Source organism: Emydura macquarii, unplaced genomic scaffold (assembly GCF_026122565.2).
Source record: "Emydura macquarii macquarii isolate MOO-44397 ecotype Brisbane River unplaced genomic scaffold, CSIRO-AGI_Emac_v2 contig_561, whole genome shotgun sequence".
Classification (NCBI taxonomy): Eukaryota; Metazoa; Chordata; order Testudines; family Chelidae; genus Emydura; species Emydura macquarii.
Window position 1 is genome coordinate 11,722,400 of NW_027130698.1, and position 24,409 is coordinate 11,746,808.

Consider the following 24,409-nt stretch of genomic DNA (forward strand, 5'->3'; position numbering starts at 1 on the left):
TCGCACTTGGCCGGAGTGCTGACAGGTGCTTAGGCCAGTCCATTGTTCTTGTATGCATGCTTCTGCGGGGCGCAGAAACACAGCTTTGTGTTCATCTGCATCTGTTCCAACCATGTGAGAGACACAGTTGGGGATGTGACACAGCAGAGTTTCATATCTGTACGTATGTCTGACACTGCAGGAAACATGCTACCGTAACAATCATGTTCAGTGTGCCATGAGCATTCCCAAAACCCCTTTCATGGCATACTGTGCATCAGACGATACACAGTGACACTGCAAGGGAGAACATGAACGATATACAAATCACACCATAAGGGTGTACGTGGGGTACAGCGTGCCGCAGAGAGCTTTGCACAGCAGGTGCTGGGCACAGAGGATTGCATGAACTTATTACACTTAACACCAGCAGCATGTGCATCCGTATGTGGCAACGCAAAGTGTCATGCAAATAGCTGTCTGGGAGAAACAGATCTCACTAGCTGTGTTCACCTATGCTTGGGTTGTTTTTGGCCAGCTTCTACACAGAGAGAGGTTTTTTTATGTTTGTGCAGCACTGAGTTCCCCAAGATACAGAACGATGAGATGACCCTATCTGCAGAAATCGGCTGCACACTGATGGGCCTTCTTACCTAACTTTCAATAATCTCTTCCTTACAGTGCCTCAAATAGTCCTCCTGACACCTTAGAAACTGTAACACCTTCACCCATCTAGAATACCGTATGTGTATTGGTAATAAGCTACCAAACCTCTACGTCACTAATTCTAAACCATCCTACATCAGCAGTAACCAAAAGTTATTTACCCTCAGATGGCTGAAACTTTGCCCTTAAACTTTTTCCCATTGTGCTTAGATACTACACCCCAGCATTTGTAGTATGTGGGATCACCCACTATTCAGAAGCCTTCATGTAATTTTTATTTAACATTTTTGGTGACGCTATGCATATTGGGCTCCATCTTGTGTCCACCGAAGTCACTGGGAATCTTCTCATTGATTTCAGTAGGAGTATTGGTCCCATGTTTCTTCAGTGGGTTTGCACTGATGAGTTTTGCGGAAGAAGTGTGCTTTAAGGATAAATTTGAATGACTGTGTAGTCATTTTGGTGCAAGAGCACTGGACTGATCATCAGGAGGCTTGGGTTGTATTTCTAGCTCTGCCTCTGTGACTCTAGGCATGTTACTTAACCGCTCTGTGCCTCAGTTTCTCCGTCTGTAAAACAGAGATGATAATACGGCTGTTGTAAAGCATTTTGAGAGTAAAAACAGGAAAAGGGGAAGGAATTCTGGGTGTAAGTGACAGCATGTGAGAAGATGGAAAGAAATATTTTTGTGACAAAGATGCACCTTCCCGCTGGAATTTTTACTGGAAGTGCTCACTGGTCCTGAGCTCTGACATGAGCTCTGCTGGTAACACTGTCTTCAAGATAAGGAAGCTGATCTCATAAAGTCTCAATCCTTTAATCACTGCAGCAAAGCTGAAATAATGGTTGCTGTACGGTCTAGTCCAGAGAGGAAGGCTTGAAGTGACTGACATTGGGCTCATTAATTTGTTTCTTTAATTTGCATCAATAGTTTCTGTTTTGCCCATACCGTATTAGAGATGTTGGGGGTGCATCTGCAATGTTCTAACTCATGCAGACTTTGGTTAGCAATGCCTTGTTCATTATGTGGTTTCCTTACACTTCTGCTGTGTATTTGCAATGCCTAACAGGCCTTTAATTTAAGAGTATGTGTCTGGCTACCTTTGGACTGTATGAAAGATTGGAAATCTCTTCCCCCATGACTTTTCTCGTTCAAGTACATTTTTTGCTCCAGTCTCTTATATTGGTATAAAACGAAAACAGCCAGAGAGAGTAGCAGGCAGTTATTGTTGGTCTTCTCTATGCAAAGCCAGGGTTTCCTATGGTAATTATAATATTTTCATCTAAGTCTCTCTGATCAGATTGCAAACCCTATCTAATTTAGCCTCACAAATTTCCTGGTATTCTGATGTCCTTTTTACAGATGAGTAAACTAAGACCCAGAGAAGTTATGACTTGTTCAGTATCATGCAGCAAGCAACTCACAAGATCAGGACATTAAGAAACCAGTCCGTAACAGCCTTTTCATCCCTTAACTACAGTGAGCTGCTTCATGGAAAGCCTTTGAGAGAAAGTTTGTGGTGACTGGGTTCTGTTGGAGTCAGTGGAAGATTTGCAGTTTTCTGCAAACTTTTCTCTGAATTCCCACTGCTTTACTTCCAAATGGATGATTCACAGCCATAAGAACTTACACTCAGATGAGCTAATAGTGTCTCCATTGAATGTGAGAGAGCCTGTGTGTATGTGTGTCTGTGTGTGTGTGTTCAAAGATTTTAAAATAAGCTTCTTGCTGAAGGCAATATGGGGATTCTCTTAACTTTTTTTTATCTACTTGGCCATTTTGAGAGTGCTCCAATCCTCTGTAAAATGACTTCTGCAGTCTTTTTTTTAAAGAAAAAGGAAACTGACCTAGATTTTCAGTGTTTTTGATTTCTTACCATATTGTGGTAAAATCAAGTTAACTTTCAAATATGTGAGAATGTTTATAAAACTCGGACAGATCACACCTGTCTGTCAGGCAGTGGAGGAAAATTTGGGAAGGTTCCTTTTTTGCTAGCCCTTGGCAATAAATGCCAGTAGTTTGGCATTTACATATTATGGACTAATTCCTTCCCAGGTACGTCTGTCCATTTATCCGTCCATGTGTATTTCTCTCTCCCACTTGTCAAATTTGAAAATGACTTTGATTTTAAAGATATGCAAACTAGAGTGGGGGAAAAAAAAGATTAAAAAAAATAAATTGATTTAAAAAAAAATGAACTATTTTGAAGAAATTAACCTATTTAAAATTAAATTTGAAATTGACAAAGTATGTTGAGGCCTAAACTTATTATCATTTATTAAAATAATTTAAGTTAAGTACAAAAATATTAAGCAGCACATGTTTGCTGACAAGTTTTTTAAAAAAACTACTGAACTGGTGGAAGTCACTAGCTAAGCACTTGGAAGGGGCTAAACCAGCTTTTGACAGCAGCAGCCTCTTCTGCAGGTGCAGAGAGAATATTTTCTTCAGTTTGTTCAACTAGTTCAGTTCAATGATTAGTTCATTCAAAGATAGGAAACCAGCTGGCAGTTGAAAAATCACAAAAGCTTGTATTCCGTTTCCAATCTATGAATAAAAACTAGGTGTGAGAGGATGAGACCTTCTAGTTTTTTAAAATCTTAAAAGACATGGTGACCAGAAACAATCCGTTCAATTAATTAACTACAGGTAATACTTCCTTTGTTTAATAAATGCAAAACATGTTTTGATCAACTTTCTAGTCTGATGTATCCAGCACATTTAAGGGAGTTTTATTTAATAATAAAATTAAAATGCTGTTTTTGTGCATTTTAAATTAAATTTGAATTTCCATCCAAACAGAGCTTACAAATAAAAAAGAAATAAGAAAGCGATCAGTCACCATTTTCTGACATAATAAAAAAATGTAAAAATTAAGAGTATAAAGTTAGGCTGTATAATTACTTAAACAAATGTGTATAGATATAGTGTATTCTCCTGGTTAGCAAAAAGCAGCACCAAATTTGACGTAAAGGCTATATTTAATTGCAAATCAACATGTTTTAAAGGTTACCAACCAATGACAATCAACCTTCCTTTAGGAAAATAACTAAAAAGTACAAATGTAAAGCACGATTAAAACTGATAAATTAAATCAAGGTTTCCTGCTTGCTGAATTAAAATCAGTGATTTAAATTGCTTTGATTTAAATCAATCCACCCTGATCCAAATCCACTGAGCTTTCGTTTAGAAGCTGGCATGTCAGTAGCACTAGATACTAACTATTGAAAGAATGGTCCATAGGATCTCATTCTTTGAGAACTCTGAACGCCTGTTGGATCAGTTTAGGAATGGATGGAAGGGACTGAGGTAACAGGAAGGCTGGTTACAGTAGTCAAGGCAAGAGGTGATAAAGATACAGACAAGGATTTAAGAAGGTAGAGGAAGGGATGAAGTTTAAAGGAAGAAGTGATGGGACTTGGTGAGGGTCTGGTTGTGGAGTAGTGGGCAGAGATATCTGATGCACCCATGCATGGCTGAGCATTTCTTTCTGCATAGCCTTCTTCCAACCCTATGAACTGGAAACTGAATTTCTCATCTTCCTTCCAAAATCTCTCCCTTCCATCAATGTCAATAATTCCCTCGCCCTCCCTACAGCCCACGCTCACAATCTGCACATCAGATATCTCTGCCCATAATTGTTAAATTGGTCTCTGTCTCCCTCTGCAAACTTCTGTCACAATATGGCTGCTAGCACCACATCCAGCCCCTGCCAGCCCTCAGGTTCCGTGAGCTTGCCACAGACATGGGGCTTTGTTTTGCTATTGTGCAAATCTAAGCCCTTCATTAGCTAGCTGTCTGTGATCTGCATGAGAACTGGACTGACAGTAGAGCTCGCAAATGTCATTTGGAGTGGTATCTCCAGCTCTTCTTCCTCTTTCTCATAATCATTCTCTCTGTTAGTATCGTAGTAGCAGCTAGGGGCCTGAATCAGGGGCCCATTAGGCTAGGCACTTTACAAACACAAACACTAGAAAGATGGTTCTTGTCCCAAGGAGCTTATAATTGAGGTATAAGGTGGGGGGACCACAAGTCGATAAAACAAACAGATGCGGGGAGGCAAGATAGCAATGGGATGGTTATGAAGAGTCAGAACCTGTGGTCACAGCATGTTAGCTGTCAAACCATTGTCCGCTTTATTTTTTTTTGTAGGCCTCAGATCAGAGGGGAGTTTCAAAGAGAACAATGAAGTGGTTTTGCTAATGGTCTTTATTTTTTCTGCAATTGTTGTTTTTCTTAAAAGATTAAATACTTGTGTTTGTAAGTGGCAGACGTGGACACCCAGAGGTCTCGCACAGATAATGGGCTAGCAGTGCTAAACACTGGAATGCAAACTGTCCGAATTAAGGCTTTTCATTCTGATGGTGTAGATGGCCTCAGAGTAGAGCATAAGAACCATTTCCTCTTTCTTCAGCCCAGCGTTACCTTGATGCACTGTGAGTGTATTGTGCTTGCTGCTGTCTCCTACTTCCATCATTTCTAGTGGAAAGAGGTGAAAAGTGCCACAGCCCAGAGGATATTTATTTTAGTGTAAACTGAAATAAAACACTTATTATTTAGCATAACCTCTCTCTGCTCAGTTTACTTATTTGTAAAAAGATTTTAGTATTCTAGCTAAAAAATCAGTCAGTCTATGGAGAACTCCTTCTACTTAGTTCTCCCCTTTCCAGTAGTGGCATGTAAATATGTCTGTGTAACACATGGCCTGTGTTTTCTGATTGCAGTTACCCTTCTCGCACGTTCAGGTATCAAACAGTTGGGGAAGCATTGTGGCCCAGCAGTTAGAGAACTGCACTAGGATCAGAAGACTTGTGGTCTATTCCTGGCTCTGCCACTGGCCTGCTGGGTGACTTTGGCAGGTGACGGCCCCGTTCTGTGCCTCAGTTTCCCTATTTGTAAGATGGGAATAATGATACTGATCTCCTTTGCAAAGCGCTTTGAGATCTACTGATGGGAATGCTTTATAGAAGGGCTTGGTATTATTATTTGTGCTTGTAAATTGGGTAGCTACATTCCCAGGTATCCGCTCTGCAACCATAAACCATATGGGTTTTTCTGAGAGAACAGACACAGATCTAGAAACTGGATTTTGGAAAATGTGGGCTTACGAGTTTGATTAAGTCACACAACAACCCTGTGAAGTATGTAAATAGGCACTATTCTACCCATGCAGTCCAGGAGCTTTGAGATTCCTCCTGCCTGACAAAGGGAAATCCACTGAATTCTTGTTTAAAACAACACCCCCCCCCCCAACTTCCTTTCTGGAGGATAGGTGGGATTTTCACGCTCCCTTACTGTATTTACAGAGGATGAATTAAGGCAGAGAATTAACCTGGCAAGTCAGTGGCAGAGACAGAAATAGAATCTGGGAGTCCTATTTTGCAGTTTCTGGCTCTGCTCCTTAGATTGCACTGCCTCTGTTCTCAGTCTCAAATTGGATTACATTGTACGGTAGGAAACTCTGCCTGTGAAACTTGTCTCTTGCAGTGTTTCACATCTTTAAGAGGATACTTGATTATCAAGGCTTGTCAGAGCTGGACTACACAGAGGCATTGCAGCTATAGTGTGATTGTCTAGATAGCCGCTGGCAGACTGGGCAGCCATCAGGGTTTGACAAGAGGAGTTTGTGACATAGATGCTGATACAGTCATATCTACAGTGCCAAAGACCGTGCCACTCTGGTTAGCAAGGGAGGTATTTCTTTTAAAGTATGATCTGTATGGCTCTTGAACTTTATGCTGTTGCGCAAAGTGTGTCTCTGAAACTGTAACTGTTTGTTAATTTTAGTTTGAGAATCTTTGTTAATGGCCTTCCAATGAGAGAACAGTTCAGTTTTGCACAACTCCCCAGCCTTCAGAGAGGGGTAAACATTTTTCAAAACACCTGTGAGTGCTATTTTCAAAGTGATGTAGCTGCCTAAGTCTCATTGAAAGTCACTGGGATTTTGCCTCCTCAGCATGTGAGTCGCTTTTGAAAATGTGACTTAGGCACCTAAGTCATTTTGAAAATTTTACTCAAGATCATCTTGCTGAAGGGAACTTGCTGTGTTGGTGGGAAACTCTCATCTTTTCCCCTTCATAAGAACTAATCTAAAGACCAAAAATAACGATTCACGTCACCTACCCTTTATGGAAAAAGTGGTGAATATTTTGCATTTTTTCCTGTTGAGAAGTGAAGGTTTTTATTGTGCTTAAACAATACAAGTGCTTCAGTTGGCTGAATTTTAGAGTTGATTATGTCAGTTTCTAGAAGTAACATTTATTTTCTTGGTCTTCAGAGCCTTGTCACTTTCTTTTAGCTGTCTGAATTTCCTTAGTTAGCATTGTATGCATACATGTGAAGTTTTACCACACTGAGCTCTTTAAAATTGCATTCCACCACTTCCTTTCTCTTGTATATTCTGAATGGCAAATATCGGTTTAACATTAGTCCACCTTAAAAAGTGAATTCACTTTTTGATCTGTATGAAGTTACTTTTCAAAGAGACATTAAAATTCACCTTTCCCCTCCCCTTTTGAAACTGATCTATTTCAGTTCTTACCCAAGGGACTTTTATGTGCTTTGGTGTAAGTATGTATACGTTTTTTCAGCTGGATATTTAGAGCTTGGTTTTTGTGGTAAAATTAACAGATGAACATATGTAGCCTTTAACTGCTCTATGATAATTTCTTCCCTTCAGCAGCTCATGTACTCTGTGTTTAATGCTAACTTACAAAGGCCAGACTTCCTGTTACGACCAGTCAGTGAAACAGGGACAGCGTTAAATGAACTTCAAAGCACTTCTGCACCATAAATGTGCCAGGCATCCACAGCTCCCGTTGACTTCAGTCAATATTTTATTCTCCAAAGCCCAGGATTCAATTTCTGTTAAATGTACATATAATTTATTTTTGTTTCATTGCTTGGGATTTAAATCCCCTCCTCCACCTTTATTTTTTGAGTATGTAAATGTTACAAAGTGGGAGGGAAACCATTATATGATGACGGTGACTTGGCTTTACAGTTTCAAACTCATGCCTTTTCACATTTACTGCTTCCTGATCTAAAAGATCCCAAACTGGAGAGGACTCTAAAAAGTTCAGTAAAATTTTGCTGAGCTGCCTAGTGAGAGGTCTTTAATTTCAAATGTTGTTACAGTTGGTAAAATGGTACTTGTCCTTATCATACGGTATGTGACAACTCCCGTGTGGCCTGAATTTGTTAAACTGTGGGTGTTAGCTATGCACCTCCCACTTGCATCAGTCAGTCACATGGCTCAATTCCCTGTCGTTGCTTTGGAACTTTAGCCCTGTGTGTCTTCTTCACTGAATCGTCTCAAATCCTTAGCCTTTGTAACTGTATTTCAAATAGTTTTGTGCCTTATAATTGTTTGTTAGTCTACTAGAGCATAGTACCTCTTATTACATTTCACTATGCTTGACTCTAGTTGTTTTCTGTACTGCGCGTACACCAAGGTGTGTGCGATTTCTGGAGGGTGTGCTGTCTGTAAGTGGCCGGGCCACCTTACTCTCTGATGAAAAACATTGCTTTGTGTTCACAGCCCTACACCATGTTCATGTTTTGAATAAAACAACAGCTGTACAATGGTGGCACACTTTGTCAGTGGCCATTTGATAGTTAAATCTTGGATTATGTGGAAGTGAGAATGGAGCCATTGTCTCTGTTAACCACAGCGAGGTGCATTTGCAAAAGGAAACGAAAAAGGCTTTTTCTTGTGGTGGGGGTTCATTTGCACACTTTCCTACATTGCAGAGTTCTGTGTGTCTGTCAGGTCAAGTCAGGTCTCTGCCCCCATCAAAGAAGAAACCCTCTCATTTTATAGTGCAAATGGCTGATTATATTTTCTGAAATCCATTTCTCAAATGCATGAGCAAAATTGTGGCTACAGGCAAAACCACCCTCTGTTCGTGGAAAAGAATAAAGATTTCTTGGTTCAAAAGTTAGGGGCTAAATATAGGGCAATGAACTTGAGCCCTGGCGCAGTGCGAGCTCTAGGAGGCATTGTGTATATAATCTGTGCAACACCTCTGTTACAATCCTCTTTACCCACTTCCTAGTGCATGGCCTTAGGCAAGTCTTAATTTCTATGCAACTCTCTGGTAGAGCTGGAACTGGAATTTGAGAGTTCCTGGCTGTCAGCCACATGCCTTGTCCACTGCACAACGAGTCAGCTCAGAGCCTGAAATAGTATGGTAACTGCAGGCGCTTTGGGATGCAGTTCGGACAAGTAGCCACTTGCACAAGTTGTCAGAATCGAGGATGTAACTGACTAGCCTCCCAGGGAAATCCTTTAATTCCCACAGAAATAGCCACCTGATGGAATGGATGACATGTAAACTAGAAGCCTGACATTCTGAAACAGGTTTAGGAGTTTCTGGCTGTTCAAACTGGCATGAGATTTACGAGAATCAAGTCTGAGCTTTTCTCTTTCTCACGTTGCTGGGTTTGAGTCTGTTGCTTTATGTGGTTGATTTTATGGTTATATATTTCCTTGGGATGTGTGCTAGTTGTCTTGTTCTGAGTGCTCATTTATGGACCAACGGGGAACCTGAAACTGAGGATCTAGCCCATGATTTTCAGCATTACAGTGCCCTAGAAAGAGCACTTTTCCCCCAGTGCATTGTCCCTGCTCACAATACAGGCCTTATGGGAAAGCCCTATAGCACTTAATACAAAAGGATAACCCTTCTATAGGGTGGCCTAGTTTTAATCATCAGAGAAAATGTAACAAAGAAAAATGTATCTTTATATAAAATTCAACAAAGTGGTTATAAAAGAGCCCTATGGAATGGTTATCCTTCTCTAGTCTAGAGTTTGTTTAGAATCCTATTGATTTCATCTCTGTTAAGTTCTATAGAATTTTTTTCTAAGAGAAATAAAGTATGATAATTCTAGGAACATGAAAGATACTGGATTTGAACTTTTGATAGGGAAGTTGACTTAAATCGTGCTCATTCTTTCTGTTCTCTCTCCCTCACAACCTCCTCCCCTCATGGTTGAGCTTAGGCCCAGATTTGTAAAGGTATTTAGGCATTGCTGTGCTCACTTAGTGCCTAAATCCCTTTTGAAAATGAGATGTAGACTCCTAAATCTGTTAGGCAGTGCAACAATGAGCAGAATGATGCCTTAATAATTTTTAAAAATCTGGTCCTAACCATTCAGCTACCTGTTCTAACAGGGTAATAAGTTTACTATCTGATTTGTCCTATAAATAAGTGAATTGTAGAGCACATCTGACTAGATCCTGAGGTGCCGCGTGGCTCTTCTTGTCTACACACAAAACTTGTTCCACTTTAACTATACAGATATAGTTAAAGCTGCATAACCCCCGGTAAGGGAAAGGGAATGAGCTATACTAGTGTAGGGCACCTTTATACCAGTATAACTACATTCATGTTAGGGGTTGTACCGGTATAACTATATTAGTAAAAAAAAAGTCACACCCCTAACCAAAATATGTCTCTGATCCCCTCCCCCCCCTCCGAGAGGAGGAGAGCATGAGTGAGGTATCTGGGTTATAATGCAGGGAAAGGAAGTGTGTGTATTCTGTAACGGAGGGAAGAAATTAAGCAAGTTTGTCTCTTTCTATGTCAGAGATCAGTATGGGGTAATAGTCACTCGAAACAGCAATTAGGGTTGGGAAATCTTTGTTTTTATCGCTGGGTTGTGTGTATGGTGATCAGCAGAGTTAAAGGCAAGTCAGAGTTCCCCCGAATCAATGGCTCATCAGGCTGACACGGTTAAGGCACATCCGTTTCATAGCTCACAGTACGCGTGGGAGCGATGTGGCCAGTATTGTGTCAGACTGCCTTTGGCCGCTCTAACCCGGGGGATCAAATACCCATTTGGCAATTGGGTGAATTGGAGGTGGCCTTTCACTGTGAGATCAAGCAAGACTTGAACCCACAACCTTCAAGACTGGAGGTGCGGAGGGGTGGCTGAGTTGTTAAGGCACTCAAGTAGAGTTACTGGGAAGCTGATAAATGTTTCCATGTTGGGTTATACTGTGAATTTAAATTTGATCTCTGCAGCCTGATGTGTCTTTCTCAAACTCCCTTTGAAATGCTTGGTGAGTTACACCAACATTTTCACATGGAGACACCTTAAGATCGTTACCTAAAATGGATCTGTACCTAAGTAAGAATTTCAGAGGGACTGAGCAGTCAGTGGGAGCTCGTCATAACTCAACACCTCTGCTATTCAGGCTACATATCTCAATGCCTAAATGTAGATTTAACTCTATGCACCCACATTTGAAAATTTTGGAAGGAGATTTTTCCCAGACTATTCTTACTGGGAGTCTGGGGATAGGGTCTGGGAGAAGGAGTGGTCACTTTATCTTGCAGATAAATATACGGGGGAAATAAAGCTCCTTACCGCAGGGACTCTTTGTTCCATGTTTGTACAGTACCTAGCACATTGGGGACTTGGTCAATGACTGCAGCTTTTAGATGCTACCTCAATACAAAATAATAATTTTCTTCCCCTCCTCCCTGTCCCCTCCAGTAATTTCATCTCTGGGATAAACAACACCAAATGGAGCAGTAAGTTAGGCCTGGGACAGTTGCTCACAGTAAGAAATTTCCAGGTATATGAATATTTGACCATCCAGGCTTTGCTGATCAACCTCATCCACTAGCTCAAACCAAACCACATCACCTAGAAATGAATCATCCCACAGAGCTTTAGAAAAAAGTGGTCAGCGCCTCCCCTCTTTATTTTTACAGTAACTTTTTCACTACATTTTGTATGTCATGATCTAGTAGCAACGAGGTGCTCTTTTAAAATACATTGTCTGTAACACTGAATTGTGAAAACATACAAACAGAAATCCCCCGTCAATTTCCTCTGACATGTATGGTTTGATAAACACATTTCAATACCAGCAGTGCAACCTTTTTTTTTTTTTTTTTTGGGCCGTCGCTCCTCATCCTGTAACCAGTAACTCTTGACCCATCAAAAGTAGGAAGAGCCATGTGTGCTTTCTGTCCAGTCTACAGGCAGAACGAAACCACTTCCTCAGTTTTCTAATAAATATCTTATCGTAAGAGTGCACATATTCTATTTCAGTGCTGCCTCACAAATGTTGTGCGGACCCATGCTGCAGAGTATGATAAGCAGAGGACTGACTCTAGACCACGTATCAGCACAATGTTCTCATTTCATCATTTTTTAAAGTGTATGTATCTATGCTCCGTGTGAAGGGATAGATCACTCAGCAGTGCTAAAGGTTCTATTAGAAGACAGAGACTTGTTTGGATCTGAGCAGAGGAAGGTTCATAAATATCTTAATAGTTACATTGGGGTTTAGGCAAAGAAAGTCCTGGAAACGTAAGTGTAAAGTTGTAGATTTTCCTGCAAAAACTTCTCAAATTCTGCAGACCAGAAAAGGTTTTAGTTGGTTTAATGGTGCAAAAAAAGTAACCTCAGCCGGTAGTGGAGTGTTGTACCTTCTGAATACCCCCAAACAGTTTGCCAGTCAAAAAGGGAACTCCACTCTCAAAGTAAATGACACTTGCAAAAGTGCACGGACAACTCTTCCTGTCAAGCCTACAGATTTTATACATAACTTGGTCAGTGGAGAGAAAGTGTCATGGTCACACACACGTTTTCACTGCATTCTTTTGCGTTTCTGCATAAAAGTCACCCTCGTCTCTCTCTCCCAATCTCCCCTGCCCCAGCCTTTAGGGCAGAAACACATTTAGGTAGTTCCCATAGCAGCAAGTCCAAGACTTCAGAATCATATACATTAATACATTACTACTACTAATAATTATTTTGACATTTTGTCTTCCTGCATTAGTCTCTGCTGGAATTATGTAAGCACAATTTGTACTGACGCATGTTGTTTTCCTTTCAGTGGATCTGATGGAAATAAAGGAAATTCGCCCTGGGAAAAATGCAAAGGATTTTGAACGCGGGAAAGCAACACAGAGTAAAGAGCATTGCTTCACTATTTTGTACGGTACCCAGTTTGTTCTCAACACCTTAAGTTTAGCAGGTACTTCTTTTCTTTTTCTTTCTTCTTTAAACCTTAAACAGTAAACCCTCCAGACTAGGAATCTATAGCATTGTCAGAGCAGTAACGCAAAGCTTTAGGCTGTTTTCTTTTTCCCTGGCCCTCGTAACACACCCCAAGCATTTAAAACCAAAAGGGGGGGGGGGGCAAGAGAGTGAGCTTTTAGCCTTACTGCTCTTAATGCCTTTGAATTGTGGCATTGTAATTTTTGCTTTAAAATAACTTACTAGGTGAGATTCTTTTTTTCCTTGTGTTGTTTAAAATGATTATTTTCATGGCTTATTAGTGGGTCATTTTAGGTGTCTGAATTGTTACAAGCAGACTTGTGTCCTCCTTGACACCAGCTCTTTGTGTTTTAGGAAGATGAAATGCCTGTCACTTACTGCAAGGCACAGATCTGTAGGTGAGGTGCAGACAGCAAATACATAGTAAATCCCTACGTGAATGGTTCTGTTGATCCATTTCTTTATACCCTTCAGCTCCCTGACGCCTCTTTACAAGGAACATTATGGAGAGTCTTTTTTTATAAAGAACATATCTTTGATTCATTCACTCACATATAGCAGTGTAGAGCCTTTCCAGTTAAATATCTCAGGTGAGACTTTTTAACATCTGAGACCTGGGTGCGATCCTGGGCCCGTTGAAGTCAATGGAGGTTTTGCCATTGGCTTCACTGGGGCCGATATTTCACTCCTGGGCCACTGAAACCTGCCTGCGGTCACAAGTAAAAGTGAATGTAGGATCCGTAGCCTACCTCTTAGTGACCACATCAGAAAAAGCTATCACACAACTGGCAGGGTCAGTTTACTTAGGCCATGTCTACACTACAAAATTAAGTAACTTACGTTGGCATACGGCCGCCGCAGTAATTACATCGCTTGTACATGTCTGCACTTGGCTCCTTGTGTCGGCGGTGTGTGTCCTCGTCAGAAGTGCTTGTGTTGATTATACTGTCAATGTGGGGCACTGTGGGATGGCTTCTGAAAGCCAGTAACAGTTGATGTAAGCAACGCAGTGTCTACACTGAAGTTGTGTCATCCTAACTACATCTACCTTGACTCTACACTGCTCATGGAGGTGGGGTTAAGTCAGCGTAGTGGGAGCGAAATTTAAGTGTAGACACCTCCATGGTTAGGTCGACGCAAACCAGCTTATGTCGACCTAACTCTGTAGTGTAGACCAGATCCTAAGAGAGGCTCAGGACTGGAATAGGAGGTGAATTGCAGGCTCAAGTGCATTGTTTAGAGCTGTGCATGTTTAGATGATAAGGGGACATTAATTTAACTGAAAGGCAAGGAATAGAAAACTAATACAAGGAAATACTTTTATGCACAACACAATATTATGCTGTGAATCTCTTTAACACAAGATATCACTGAAGGCAAAAGCTTAGAAAGATTAAAAAATTGATATTTTTATGGAAAATGAGATAATCAAATTATTTTTAAAAAAGATTTAAAAAAACAGAGTCCTAACTAGAGTTTTGGATGTGATATAAACCCTCACGCTTCAGGGCATAAGACAGTTTCTAACCAATAGATATTACAAATAAAATTTTCTTTAAGAAGGGGATAACTACCTACTGAAGAGGTATTGAATCTTCCTTGGTACAGGAATACATGGACAGCTGGTTTCATATCGTATGGGAATTCCCTGGCCCTATGTTTAATCAAGCCAACATTGTCAGTTTCATGAGCATTAAATCTGCTTGCAAAGTTGTAATAAAAATTGAAGTAGTTTTTAAGATGTTCCTAGCAGAGTAGAGAAGTGACCAGTGTGTTGTAAGCATTATAACCCTAACAGCCAGAGAGATTTTTTTAAAATGTGGAAGTGATGTGCTCCCTAGCTGAGGTACTTTCCCAAGTGTGTAAGCAAACCCCATATTTATGCTTGTGAAATAATATGCAGTTAACTCTACAGAGGATTGGTGCACTCAAATGTGGGTTTTGCATGTGAAGGGGTATGCAAAATTTTGTGTGCTGAAAATTAATGGCAGCTGGTGAAAATTTGGAGATTTTAATTTAGAATAAACCCATAATGTCCCTGAAATTTCTGACTCTGCAGCATCACTTTAAATATAATTGTGTACTGAGCACTGTTGGCTGGTTTTTTTCCTTGCTTTTTTTCCTCAAAATCTAGCCTCTGCAGGTACTTGGAGAACACTGAGTACCAGGAGGTATGTTGCCATAACATTGAATCTCAGAACAACATGACTGGTATTTTCAATATCAGGAAAATCCTTTTCTTTGTTAAAGCACTTTTTCTTGTTTTGTGTGAACAATACAAAGTAACTGTTACTTAAGGGGGAATGGCAGCTTTCTTTATGGGCAGAATCGCTTTGGGATATTAGTTAGACTGGCAGTGGGTGGTGTCTGTCCTTCCCGAAAATGTAACCAATTGAAAAAGATTTCCACAGGGATCGGAAGCTGGGCTCTGGCTTCAGTTTTGGAAAATACAGCATTGTTTGAAGTATATTTTTTTAAAATAATCTGTATCTTTTGAAAGACTGTTTTTGTTTTAAAGGATATTGCAGAAACTGCTCAGGTTGGAGATACTAGCTGGAAAGAATTCTGCAGGAGTACAGTTTGGGTGGAAGGAAGCTCTGATGAATTTCTGAATTGGAATGTTATAATGCAGGGCTGTGCAAATTCTGCCCAACTGAGGGACAGCAAAGGCTGCACCTAATCTTCAGCATAAAAGAATAATTGTAGCCCACCTGCACCTTTAATAATACAAACCTGTGTCCCACAGGGATTGTAGCTCCCAGCATGCACTGCATGAACTTGATCTGACTAGTAGGCACTGAGATGATGTTGGATCATTACCAAAGTTGGCCTTTGGGCACCATGATGGGCAACCCCACAGCCCCTTCTGGTTTGTGGGTACTAGGAGTGTAAAGGCAAATTCATTTTGGAAAGAAATAAAATTTCTAGACATTGCCCTTCTTGAAAGTAGACTTGAAAATGTAAAGCATTTAGTAGGGATGAAAAGAACAGGCATCTGAGTTCTAATTCTTCCGCAGGAGTCTGAGGGAATTTAAAGACTCTTCCCCCAAATAGACCTTCTATGCAAGATAAATCAGTGAAGTTGACTTTCCTCCAAATCTGTAGTCTGGCATGGACTATGCATGGTGGTGTGGTTATGGCAGCTAGGATGAAGGATTTGTTTTGTAGGCCACTCAGAAACGTTAAGGGTTAGGGTTAGAGTGTTGCATGCTGGGATCTGTAGCATCCACAGGCCACATGTTCATTTTAAAGGAGAGGGTGGCTACAGCGTCTTCTAGTGTCCAACTCTGGGCTACATTCAGCCCATCACCTGCACTTTGGCAAACAGAAAGTGAAAAAGCAAAAATTCTACTGCATCACAGTGAGAACCTAGTTGTAGGTTTGCAGTATTTCTGCTGCAGCTTTGAAGCTTCTTATGTTCTGATGACCAAAGATTTGAAAGGAGATGTTTGGATAGGTTTAGTAGTTGTTCTTTTAAAATCCTTAAGAACGAGCATAGATTCTTTCCTTCGAACGTGGTGGATTGGCAGTGTAAAGCTCTGCCATGAGAGTATCAAAGAGAACGGGTAACCAACCCACTTCACACACACATCATAGATTGTGTCTGTTTTTTATTAATGTTTCTCACATTGTGTTAATCTTTGCAGCTGATTCCAAAGATGATGCTGATAAATGGCTGTGTGGCTTGAATATCTTGCATCAAGAGGTTATGAATGCTCCCACGCCTGCAATCACAGAGAGGTACGTGGAATTTTCCCCCTTTGTTTATGAGAGAGACTTACAACAGCTTGACGCTTCTTTGCAATTTGACAGAGAAAAACTGAAAAGACGTTTTCAAGGATAAAACAAATGGTGTCTGCCAATTACCTTAAGAGCAACCACTCTACAGACAACATGCTTTACTTAAAAAGTATGATCCAAATTCAGATCTTATAGAAGCATTTGCTACTTGATAGTCTTCTATGGGGTTATAGCTGCTTACACAGCAATGGATAAGGCTCTATGATTTGTTTTTGTTTGTTTGTTATATAAACTTACCTGATTCCAGATTTGGGTGCCAAAGAAAGTCTTTAAGAACCTCCTGGGAATGTCTGGTCTGTGTGTGTGTTGGCCTCTCAGAGGATTCAAGGGACCCAGAGTTTCTCAGGATCTCACATCTAGAACCTCTCCTTCCTTCTGTCCACCCAGCCCTGTACAGAGAATCCCCCTCTTCTCAACAGGCCCTGAGCTCCCTCCCAGACTCGACTTTTTCTCATCCCATTCACCTTTAGTTCATGGTGGTGGAAAGTCATGGCCTGCTACCCTGTCTTTCTTCACCTATTGTTTGTCCAAATTGCAGCTCAGGCATTGATGCCCTACCTATCTAAATTCAGTTTCAACTGGGAAAAAGTATTCTGCACTTCCTGTCTTTAGCTTTTGTGTGGTGTTGCTCTGTGCTGTTATACAGTTGCTGTGCATCATTCTAGAGGTGGCTGCATTTCAGCAAAGAAAAAGTGATTCCTGTGTAGACAGCGTATATGAGTTTTTTAATGAAATACTATGATTATTCTTTGGGATGAAAGATGCCTATATAAATAGATCTTCACTGTCAATATTGCTGACATCATTAAAGGGATGCTGACCCTAAAGTTGACATCTGTCAGATTTATGTTTTTTAATTTAAGATTGGTAAAAGATGAAAGAGATTAAGCGGATTTTCTTTTTCATTTTTACTTTATGCATTTGACCGTATTTGGGACCAGATCCTCAACTAGCGTCAATCAGTGTAACTCCATTGACTTAGTGGAACTATGCCAGTTTATGCCAGCTGAGAATCTTATTCTTTTGTGTCCAGTTATTTTCACTGTTTCCCCATATGTGTTGTTAGTCATTTCCCCTTGTTTAGATGGGCCTGTCACACAACAACAAGGGGAGAAAAACGTTTTTGTTCAGGAATAGGAAAATACTATTGTAAAACCACAAATATTAACAGGGGCAGATGCAGCACCTGAAAATACATGTTGTTCCTTTTTTAGAATGCGCTAGGTATCCAGTTTAAATGTTTCTGCTTACCTTACATCACTGATATTGTCATATTGAACAGGCTCCGTTTGTTTGTCCTTAATACTTAAAAAAAACTTCTCTGTTTTTTTTTAAAGCTGGCTGAGAAAGCAGATCTACTCTGTTGATCAGACTAGAAGGAACAGGTATGAATCTCACCCTTAAGTTTTGCTTAGTTTTCACGGTCCATTTTTCTACATTAAGTATTGGAGTGGAATTTAAAGTAACAAACGTTTCTTTGCATAAGAAAGGTGTGACCTACGTGAACATGTGAGTGTCCAGGACGCTGCACCTGCTCTTTTGTTGGGAATTTGTCTTCTCTTTTGTTATGGGGACATCAGGCATATGAAATTCACTGATGCATGTACATAGTGTAACAGAGAAGGAAATAACCAACATCATTTTGCTTTCAGCCCTTTCTTCATAACTAAATTATGATGGGTGTAGTTTTAGATGGGGCGAGAGAGGAGATACCTTCCCCCTTCCGCTTTCCAGCTTTCAGCTTCCCTCTCCCAGCAGCTCCTAGCTGCTTCCTTTGTAGAGGCTGTTGCCCCTTTGCTGATCAGTCCCAGAGGGTGGGACTCTGCTTTCCTGCCTAGGCTATGCCTCCAGCACTGCCTGAGAGGGCAAAGAAAGTGAGCTGGGGCACAGGCGGAATTGGCCAGGCAGCAGCAGTAACAATAGCCCTTCCTTCCCACAGTGAGTCAGAGCCTGGAGGAGGGGAGCATGACTAGGTGAGGGGACAGGAATCCTTGTAGGGTGAGGCAGGAACAAGGAAATCCATGGGGACAGTGTGAGGAGGGACAGAGAGACCAGTGGAGGGGGAGCATTGTGGAGATCCTGGGAGTGGGGTAGGCTGGGCATGGTGAACACAAGACAGTCCTTGGAAACAGAGGTGAGAGGAAGCCAGGGATCTTAGTTCAGAATTATTGAGGACTCTGGCACTGTCCCAGAGAGTTTGCAGTTATCACTTGCAAGGACTTGCTTTGATAAATGTAACTTGGTGAAACTGGCCTGGTTGTTTGCGATTGTCGTTCTGTTATGTGTCGGGGAGACCTAGGCTGATGAGTTATCTCAGGGTTCATGCTTCTCAACTGAGGAAGCTGCAGCATATTGTGACTATTGAGGTGACATATTTGGGTTCCTGTGAGAAATGGGAGCTACTCACTGCAGGCCAGTGTACAAAATGGCGTAGATTTTAGTCTTCAAAATCTCCCTTTATGGTGAGTGAGAGTGAAAGAGAATCCTTGCTTGTCTAGCCGAGGTGCTGTATAGCCTGTTGCTGTGCAGAGGATGCTGTCTTGCAATTCAGCTGCAAATTTCTCATTGGAGTTGATGTAAGTTGTACGATGCAATGAGAAGGAAATTAACCCACGGGTGCGAGGCATTGTAATGCAGCTCAGCTACCCTCCTTCTCCCAGCAGCATTCATGTTTGTACTTCCAGTTCAGTGCAGAAAATAACATTCATTTCCTCTCATTTATCCTTTTCCTAAGAGAAAAATAAAACATGTTCTCATTGTGTGAATGAAAACATGTTATTGCAGGAAACACCATTCTCCAAGCAATCTGTGGCACTGGGCAGCTGATTACGATACAAACCGAGAGACGGAAGGGTACGAACAGAATCGGGTTCCCAAGCACATGGGCTGAGAGATTTTAGATATCAGAGGCTGACTCGTTTAGGCTGGAGGGGAAAGATGAAGTGCCAACTGCACCATTCTTTACTGGATGCCAGCTCACGTCATTACACTTGGCACCTGCTCTGCTGCTGATGTGTTTCGATAAGAAAGCACCACAGCAGGGGAGAACCAGGAAAAAACGGAAAACCCTAAGGCAGAGAAGCGTTAGCGTATGCTACATCTGGTTAAGTGTTATGTTAGTTTCCATAGTTGTTTTAGCATTACAAGGTAACACAACTGATCCCCCTTGGATGATCTGTGCTGTACTGGGAGGTGATGGTGTTTTCACTTTACTCAGAGATGATTCTCACCTTTGGAAAACTCCAGCAAACAGATGAATGCTGCAGTTGATATTTTTTTAATTTATAATTTTTAATGAGTTAATTATAAAGCTGAGACTTCCAAGCTAGCCCAGCAGTGAAGCTTTGCTGTGTGTTTAGGGCCCTGGTTTAGGCCTTCACTTGTCTATCCAGAAGGAGCTGTTGGCAGGCAGTGTACTCAGCCCGTTGGGGTGCAAAGGGAGAAGTGCATGTTCTTAAAGGTCTGACAACAGGGCCAGGACCTTCCTGAGTTCTGATCTTCGCTCTGACACTGGCTCCCTCTTTGGCTTTGGCCAAATCTCTTAATTGTTCTCCTCAGTTTCCGTGTCTGCAAAATGATGCTGATGATGGGATGATGATACCTCACAGGGCAGCCTGTGCGGATGTATGTTTGTAAAACATTTTGAAGAGCAAAAGGGTTTCTTACAAGTGTTAATTGTTGTTTTTGCTCTCAGGTGACCATTTCTGGCCAGTGCTTGGAGTAACATTGGCATCTAAAAGGTCACAACAAAGGCCTAGAACATGAGGCCTTGGTACCCGTCTCTGCTCTGCCAGAGACACCTGTGTGACTATTTAGTCTCTGTGTGCCTCAGTATCTGCATCTGTAAATGGGGTTAACAGCACTGTTGTGAGGATCCATAAATTAAAGATTTTGAGGTGCTCTGATAATGTGGTAATGGGGCCATATAAGAGCCTAAGATACAAACAAAGGCTGAGATTGATGAGGGAAGTGGGAGATGTGAAACCCAACAGGAGGAGAAGGGAGTTATGCTTTTAAAAATGAATATTTACCCAGGTATGTGATGTTTATAAATCCCACACAATGCCTGCCTTTATGAGAGGAAGGGGATGCCAGCGCTAAGCATTTAGCCTTTGGGTATGTAGTGTTGTCTCAAGCATATAATAAATGTGTCTTGTTTAAAGAATCTCAGACAAGTGTTTTATTTCTCTCTCTTTCTGACGTTTATACCAGTGGTTCCCACCCTTTTGGAGTGAAAGCCCCACTAAGTTGACACTAGGTAAAACACACGCCCCACCCCTCTGCCCTGCCCCCTCACTGGCCATAAACACATATAACTCCTATAAACACATATAATGATAATAATAAAAACACTAAATTATATAAATAATAATAATACATTTCTCTTACCTGAGTAAGAAGCTAAGCCCCAGGCCCCATGTGGCCCCATCTCTCATGGACTGAGGGGGTGGCTGGCACGGAGCTCAGGGCGGGCTACTCCTCCACTTGGACTGGCATGGAACTCAAGAGGCTAAATGACCTCAATATGACTGATGCCTCACTGACCCCCTGTACTCTTTGGCATCCCGTCCCCCCAACGGGTCGTGCACCCCAGGTTGGGAACCATTGGTTTATACCATATTATGCCCACTCTATTTTATGACTTGACTCTCTGAGATACAGTTCATAGAGTCCAAGGTGAATATCACTTGGTAAGTTGATTCAGTGGTTAATTATCATTACTGTTGAAAATTTACGTCTTTTTTCCTGTCTGAATTTGTCTCCATTCAACTTCCGGCCCTTGGATCGTGTTGTACCTTTGCCTGTTAGACTGAAGAGCTTATTGTCAAATATTTGTTCCCCACTTGTAAGCAGTGATCAAGTCAGCCTTTAAACATCTCTTTGTTAAGCTATATAGATTGAGCTTCTTGAGCCTTTTATTGTGAGGAATATTTTCGCATCCTTTAATCATCCTTGAGGCTCTTCTGTAAACCCTCTCCGATTTATCCAGTTGTGAATTTTGAACACTAGAGCTGGACAGTGGGCATGGATGATGTTGTGTCTTCAAAGAAACTCCTCTTGAGTTACTCACATGGAAATTTTGTTTGAGTAGAGGAGCATGTCCAAGGGTTGCATAGCAGTCTTTCACCATTAAAAACCCACTATAATACCTTAATGAAGAGCAGTTGGAATTGAGATCTGAAGTTATCAAATGCTCTCCTAGATTGCACATTCCTAAAAATGTGTGTACAAATATTTGTTCCTGCATAATTGCAGAAATGCCTGCTTTGCACATGGAGAAGGACAGCTGTGCATACAAATTGGGCAAGTGCCAACTACCCATTTGTTTGTGTGTGCACAAACAGGTGCAGGCTGAGTTTTATGGGCTCCGGAACGGATATGCTAATTTTTTCTGATCACAAAAGTGGAGACTGGTTTAAGGCCAATTGAAAATTTGATCTTTTAGTTTTCAAAGCTTTGGGTTAAAGTCCAGCCCCCAGCCTCAGATAGTTATTGTAGTTTTTTTGTATCTTTAACTTTTACATTTGCCACCTACATGTCTTTAAAAGGATATTTATTTTTTTATAACAAGCTCAGAATGATTGTCAAACTCCCAAAGAAGTCAGTAGAAGGGTTTCCATAGACTTCTGTAACAGTTGGTTTGGAACTATGGACAGCGAATGTTTTAAAAATGTACCAATAATTTAACTTTTGTGTTTTTGAAAATATATGCTACTGGATAGTTGTTGATTGCATGGATACTAATAGAATGCAGTTTTTGCCTTCTTGTTTTTCAGTATCAGCCTTAGAGAACTGAAGACCATACTTCCCTTAGTAAACTTCAAAGTAGGCAGCATGAAGTTCTTGAAGGATAAATATGCGGTAATTATCCAAAGCACCTGATGTCCAATATTTGGTGAAATTTTGCATTGACACTTGCATACAGCATCTTGCCTGTGGCTTTTGCTTCTTATCATGTGAATTAATCTGATTTATCTCAGTTAATATCGGAGTTTAGGTTTGAATGTAATGTGGAAGAGTTTTTTAATTATCTTTATTACTGGTATTAATATTGCCCTATTGCCCAAAGTCAGTAATAGGCAGCTTGCCCTCTTGTCAACAGATGCATAGGAAGATCTGGTCCCTGCCTGTTTTAAAGCTAGAATTTGCATTCTGAATGAAGTGATACTTTCCGTTTCTAGTTAATGTGAACTACTGTTAATAACTTATGAGGCCCCTTTGCATTCCTGCAGGAAAGTTAAAGATCCTCTTATTTTTCCTGCTTTATACATCGCTATTCTCAAAGTCCCAAATTATAGTTACTGGTACTCTGGCTAATGAGGACTGAATGAGACATTCTTCAGAGTCTGCCAGCTGTCCTCTTAATTAACTAGATGAAAGTGGACAACTAGCTAACTGTCTGCTGGTACTGTGAGCCTGGGTAGTGGCCAGAGATGAAGGGCAGGAACAGTGTATTACAAACCAAGGTCCTATTGGTTCAATTAGTATGTTAATTTTTTCTTAAGAATTTAAGTAACCATCATGTCAAAGCAGTTGAAGTAGGAGTATGGTAGCCATATATGCCTTGGAAGAATATACCACCTGGAAAGGGACTGTCATGTTTGTTGCTGTACAAATGTAACCTAAGATAGTCCAAATACACTGTTTAATACCTTTCCCTCACAGGAAATAGGAGCTCCCAAGGAAGAACTTAGCTTTGAACAATTTCACGTGTTCTACAAGAAAATTATGTTTGAACAACAAAAATCGGTAAGCCCATTCATAGACAGCCAATCTACGTACTGTTATCCTGCTTAGCCAAAGGTGAATGCTGATCTCTCCCCACCGTCACCACCATAGAAAAACTCTCACTTGCAGTATTGTACTTGATGTGTCTGTGACAACCAGTGCCAATAACTGGATTCATAAAATAAGTAGATAAGACATTCGTGTTGCTTTTTGGGTGTTAAAAGGTGAAAGTGTCCATAGATGTAATGGGACTTTGTTTGTCATGTGAGTCTTTCTATCTGGTTTGTTGGATGTCCTTAGGTCCTGTGTGATGAATAAATATAAAGTGAAAAAGGATTTTATTTTTGCACAATTTCCTGATTTAATTTATCCCATATACCAAAAGATGTGCTTTAAATTATGTCAATGACATGTCATGATCACCAAATAATAACCACTGCCATTGTCACTCATGTCTGGTGATGATACGTGAATATGATTGGTGCACTGCATGACATGCTTGTGCCAGTCACTGGGATGTGTAAATGCCCTGGAATTATGCTAATGATTTATTTGATTAACTATTGGATCACTACTTCCAAATGTTCATTCCATCCAGGTTTCTGAAGTCAGTGGGACCTGTATGTGTTCAGCATCTCTGAAAATCAGGGCAGTTATTTAGGTTCCTCACTTTAAACACCCAAGTATGAAAATGTTGGCATAAATATCTGAATGCTAGTGTTTACACCCTGTTAATTGTGCCTGCCAATATATAGGACATTGTTAAAACTGAGGCTTTCTATCTTCAGTTGTACACCAGCATGGTTTGTTAGTAATTCCCTTTTTTTATCTTTACCATGATTATGCTTAATCTGCAATGTAGATCTATATGATGCTATTAAAAAGAACTACACGACTGAAGTAAGACTTCTTTGTTTAGCTAACCTTGATGGTATATTTTTTCATGATACTTCATTTAATCAGCTTAAACAGAAAAAAGTTACTTAAAAGGAAGACTGTAGCACAGTATAGTGAGGTTATCTGATTTCCTAGTTATCTGTCCACACCATGGGTGCGTCATTTAATGAAACTCCTCATCTTGCTTAACAACTGTTTATAGCTAGATTTCTCAAATGGTGCACTCTGCTGGTCCAACCTGGAGGCCATTTATTAGATTTTGTACCCAGGTGAATAAATATGATACAAGATAGGTATTTCCAGTTTTTCCAG

General features: G+C 40.7%; 1 protein-coding gene across 3 annotated transcripts in view; it reads left to right on the top strand.

The window, feature by feature from the left end:
• The window catches only part of PLCG2 (phospholipase C gamma 2), an 80,652-nt gene that overhangs the window by 11,795 nt on the left and 44,448 nt on the right, over positions 1–24,409 (top strand). For all 3 annotated transcript variants that reach the window (XM_067540154.1, XM_067540155.1, XM_067540153.1), the window contains exons 3-7: positions 12,507–12,647; positions 16,318–16,411; positions 17,809–17,856; positions 22,249–22,333; positions 23,138–23,221. In XM_067540154.1, coding sequence (XP_067396255.1) covers positions 12,507–12,647; positions 16,318–16,411; positions 17,809–17,856; positions 22,249–22,333; positions 23,138–23,221 — 452 coding nt within the window. The remainder of the gene's footprint in view (positions 1–12,506; positions 12,648–16,317; positions 16,412–17,808; positions 17,857–22,248; positions 22,334–23,137; positions 23,222–24,409) is intronic.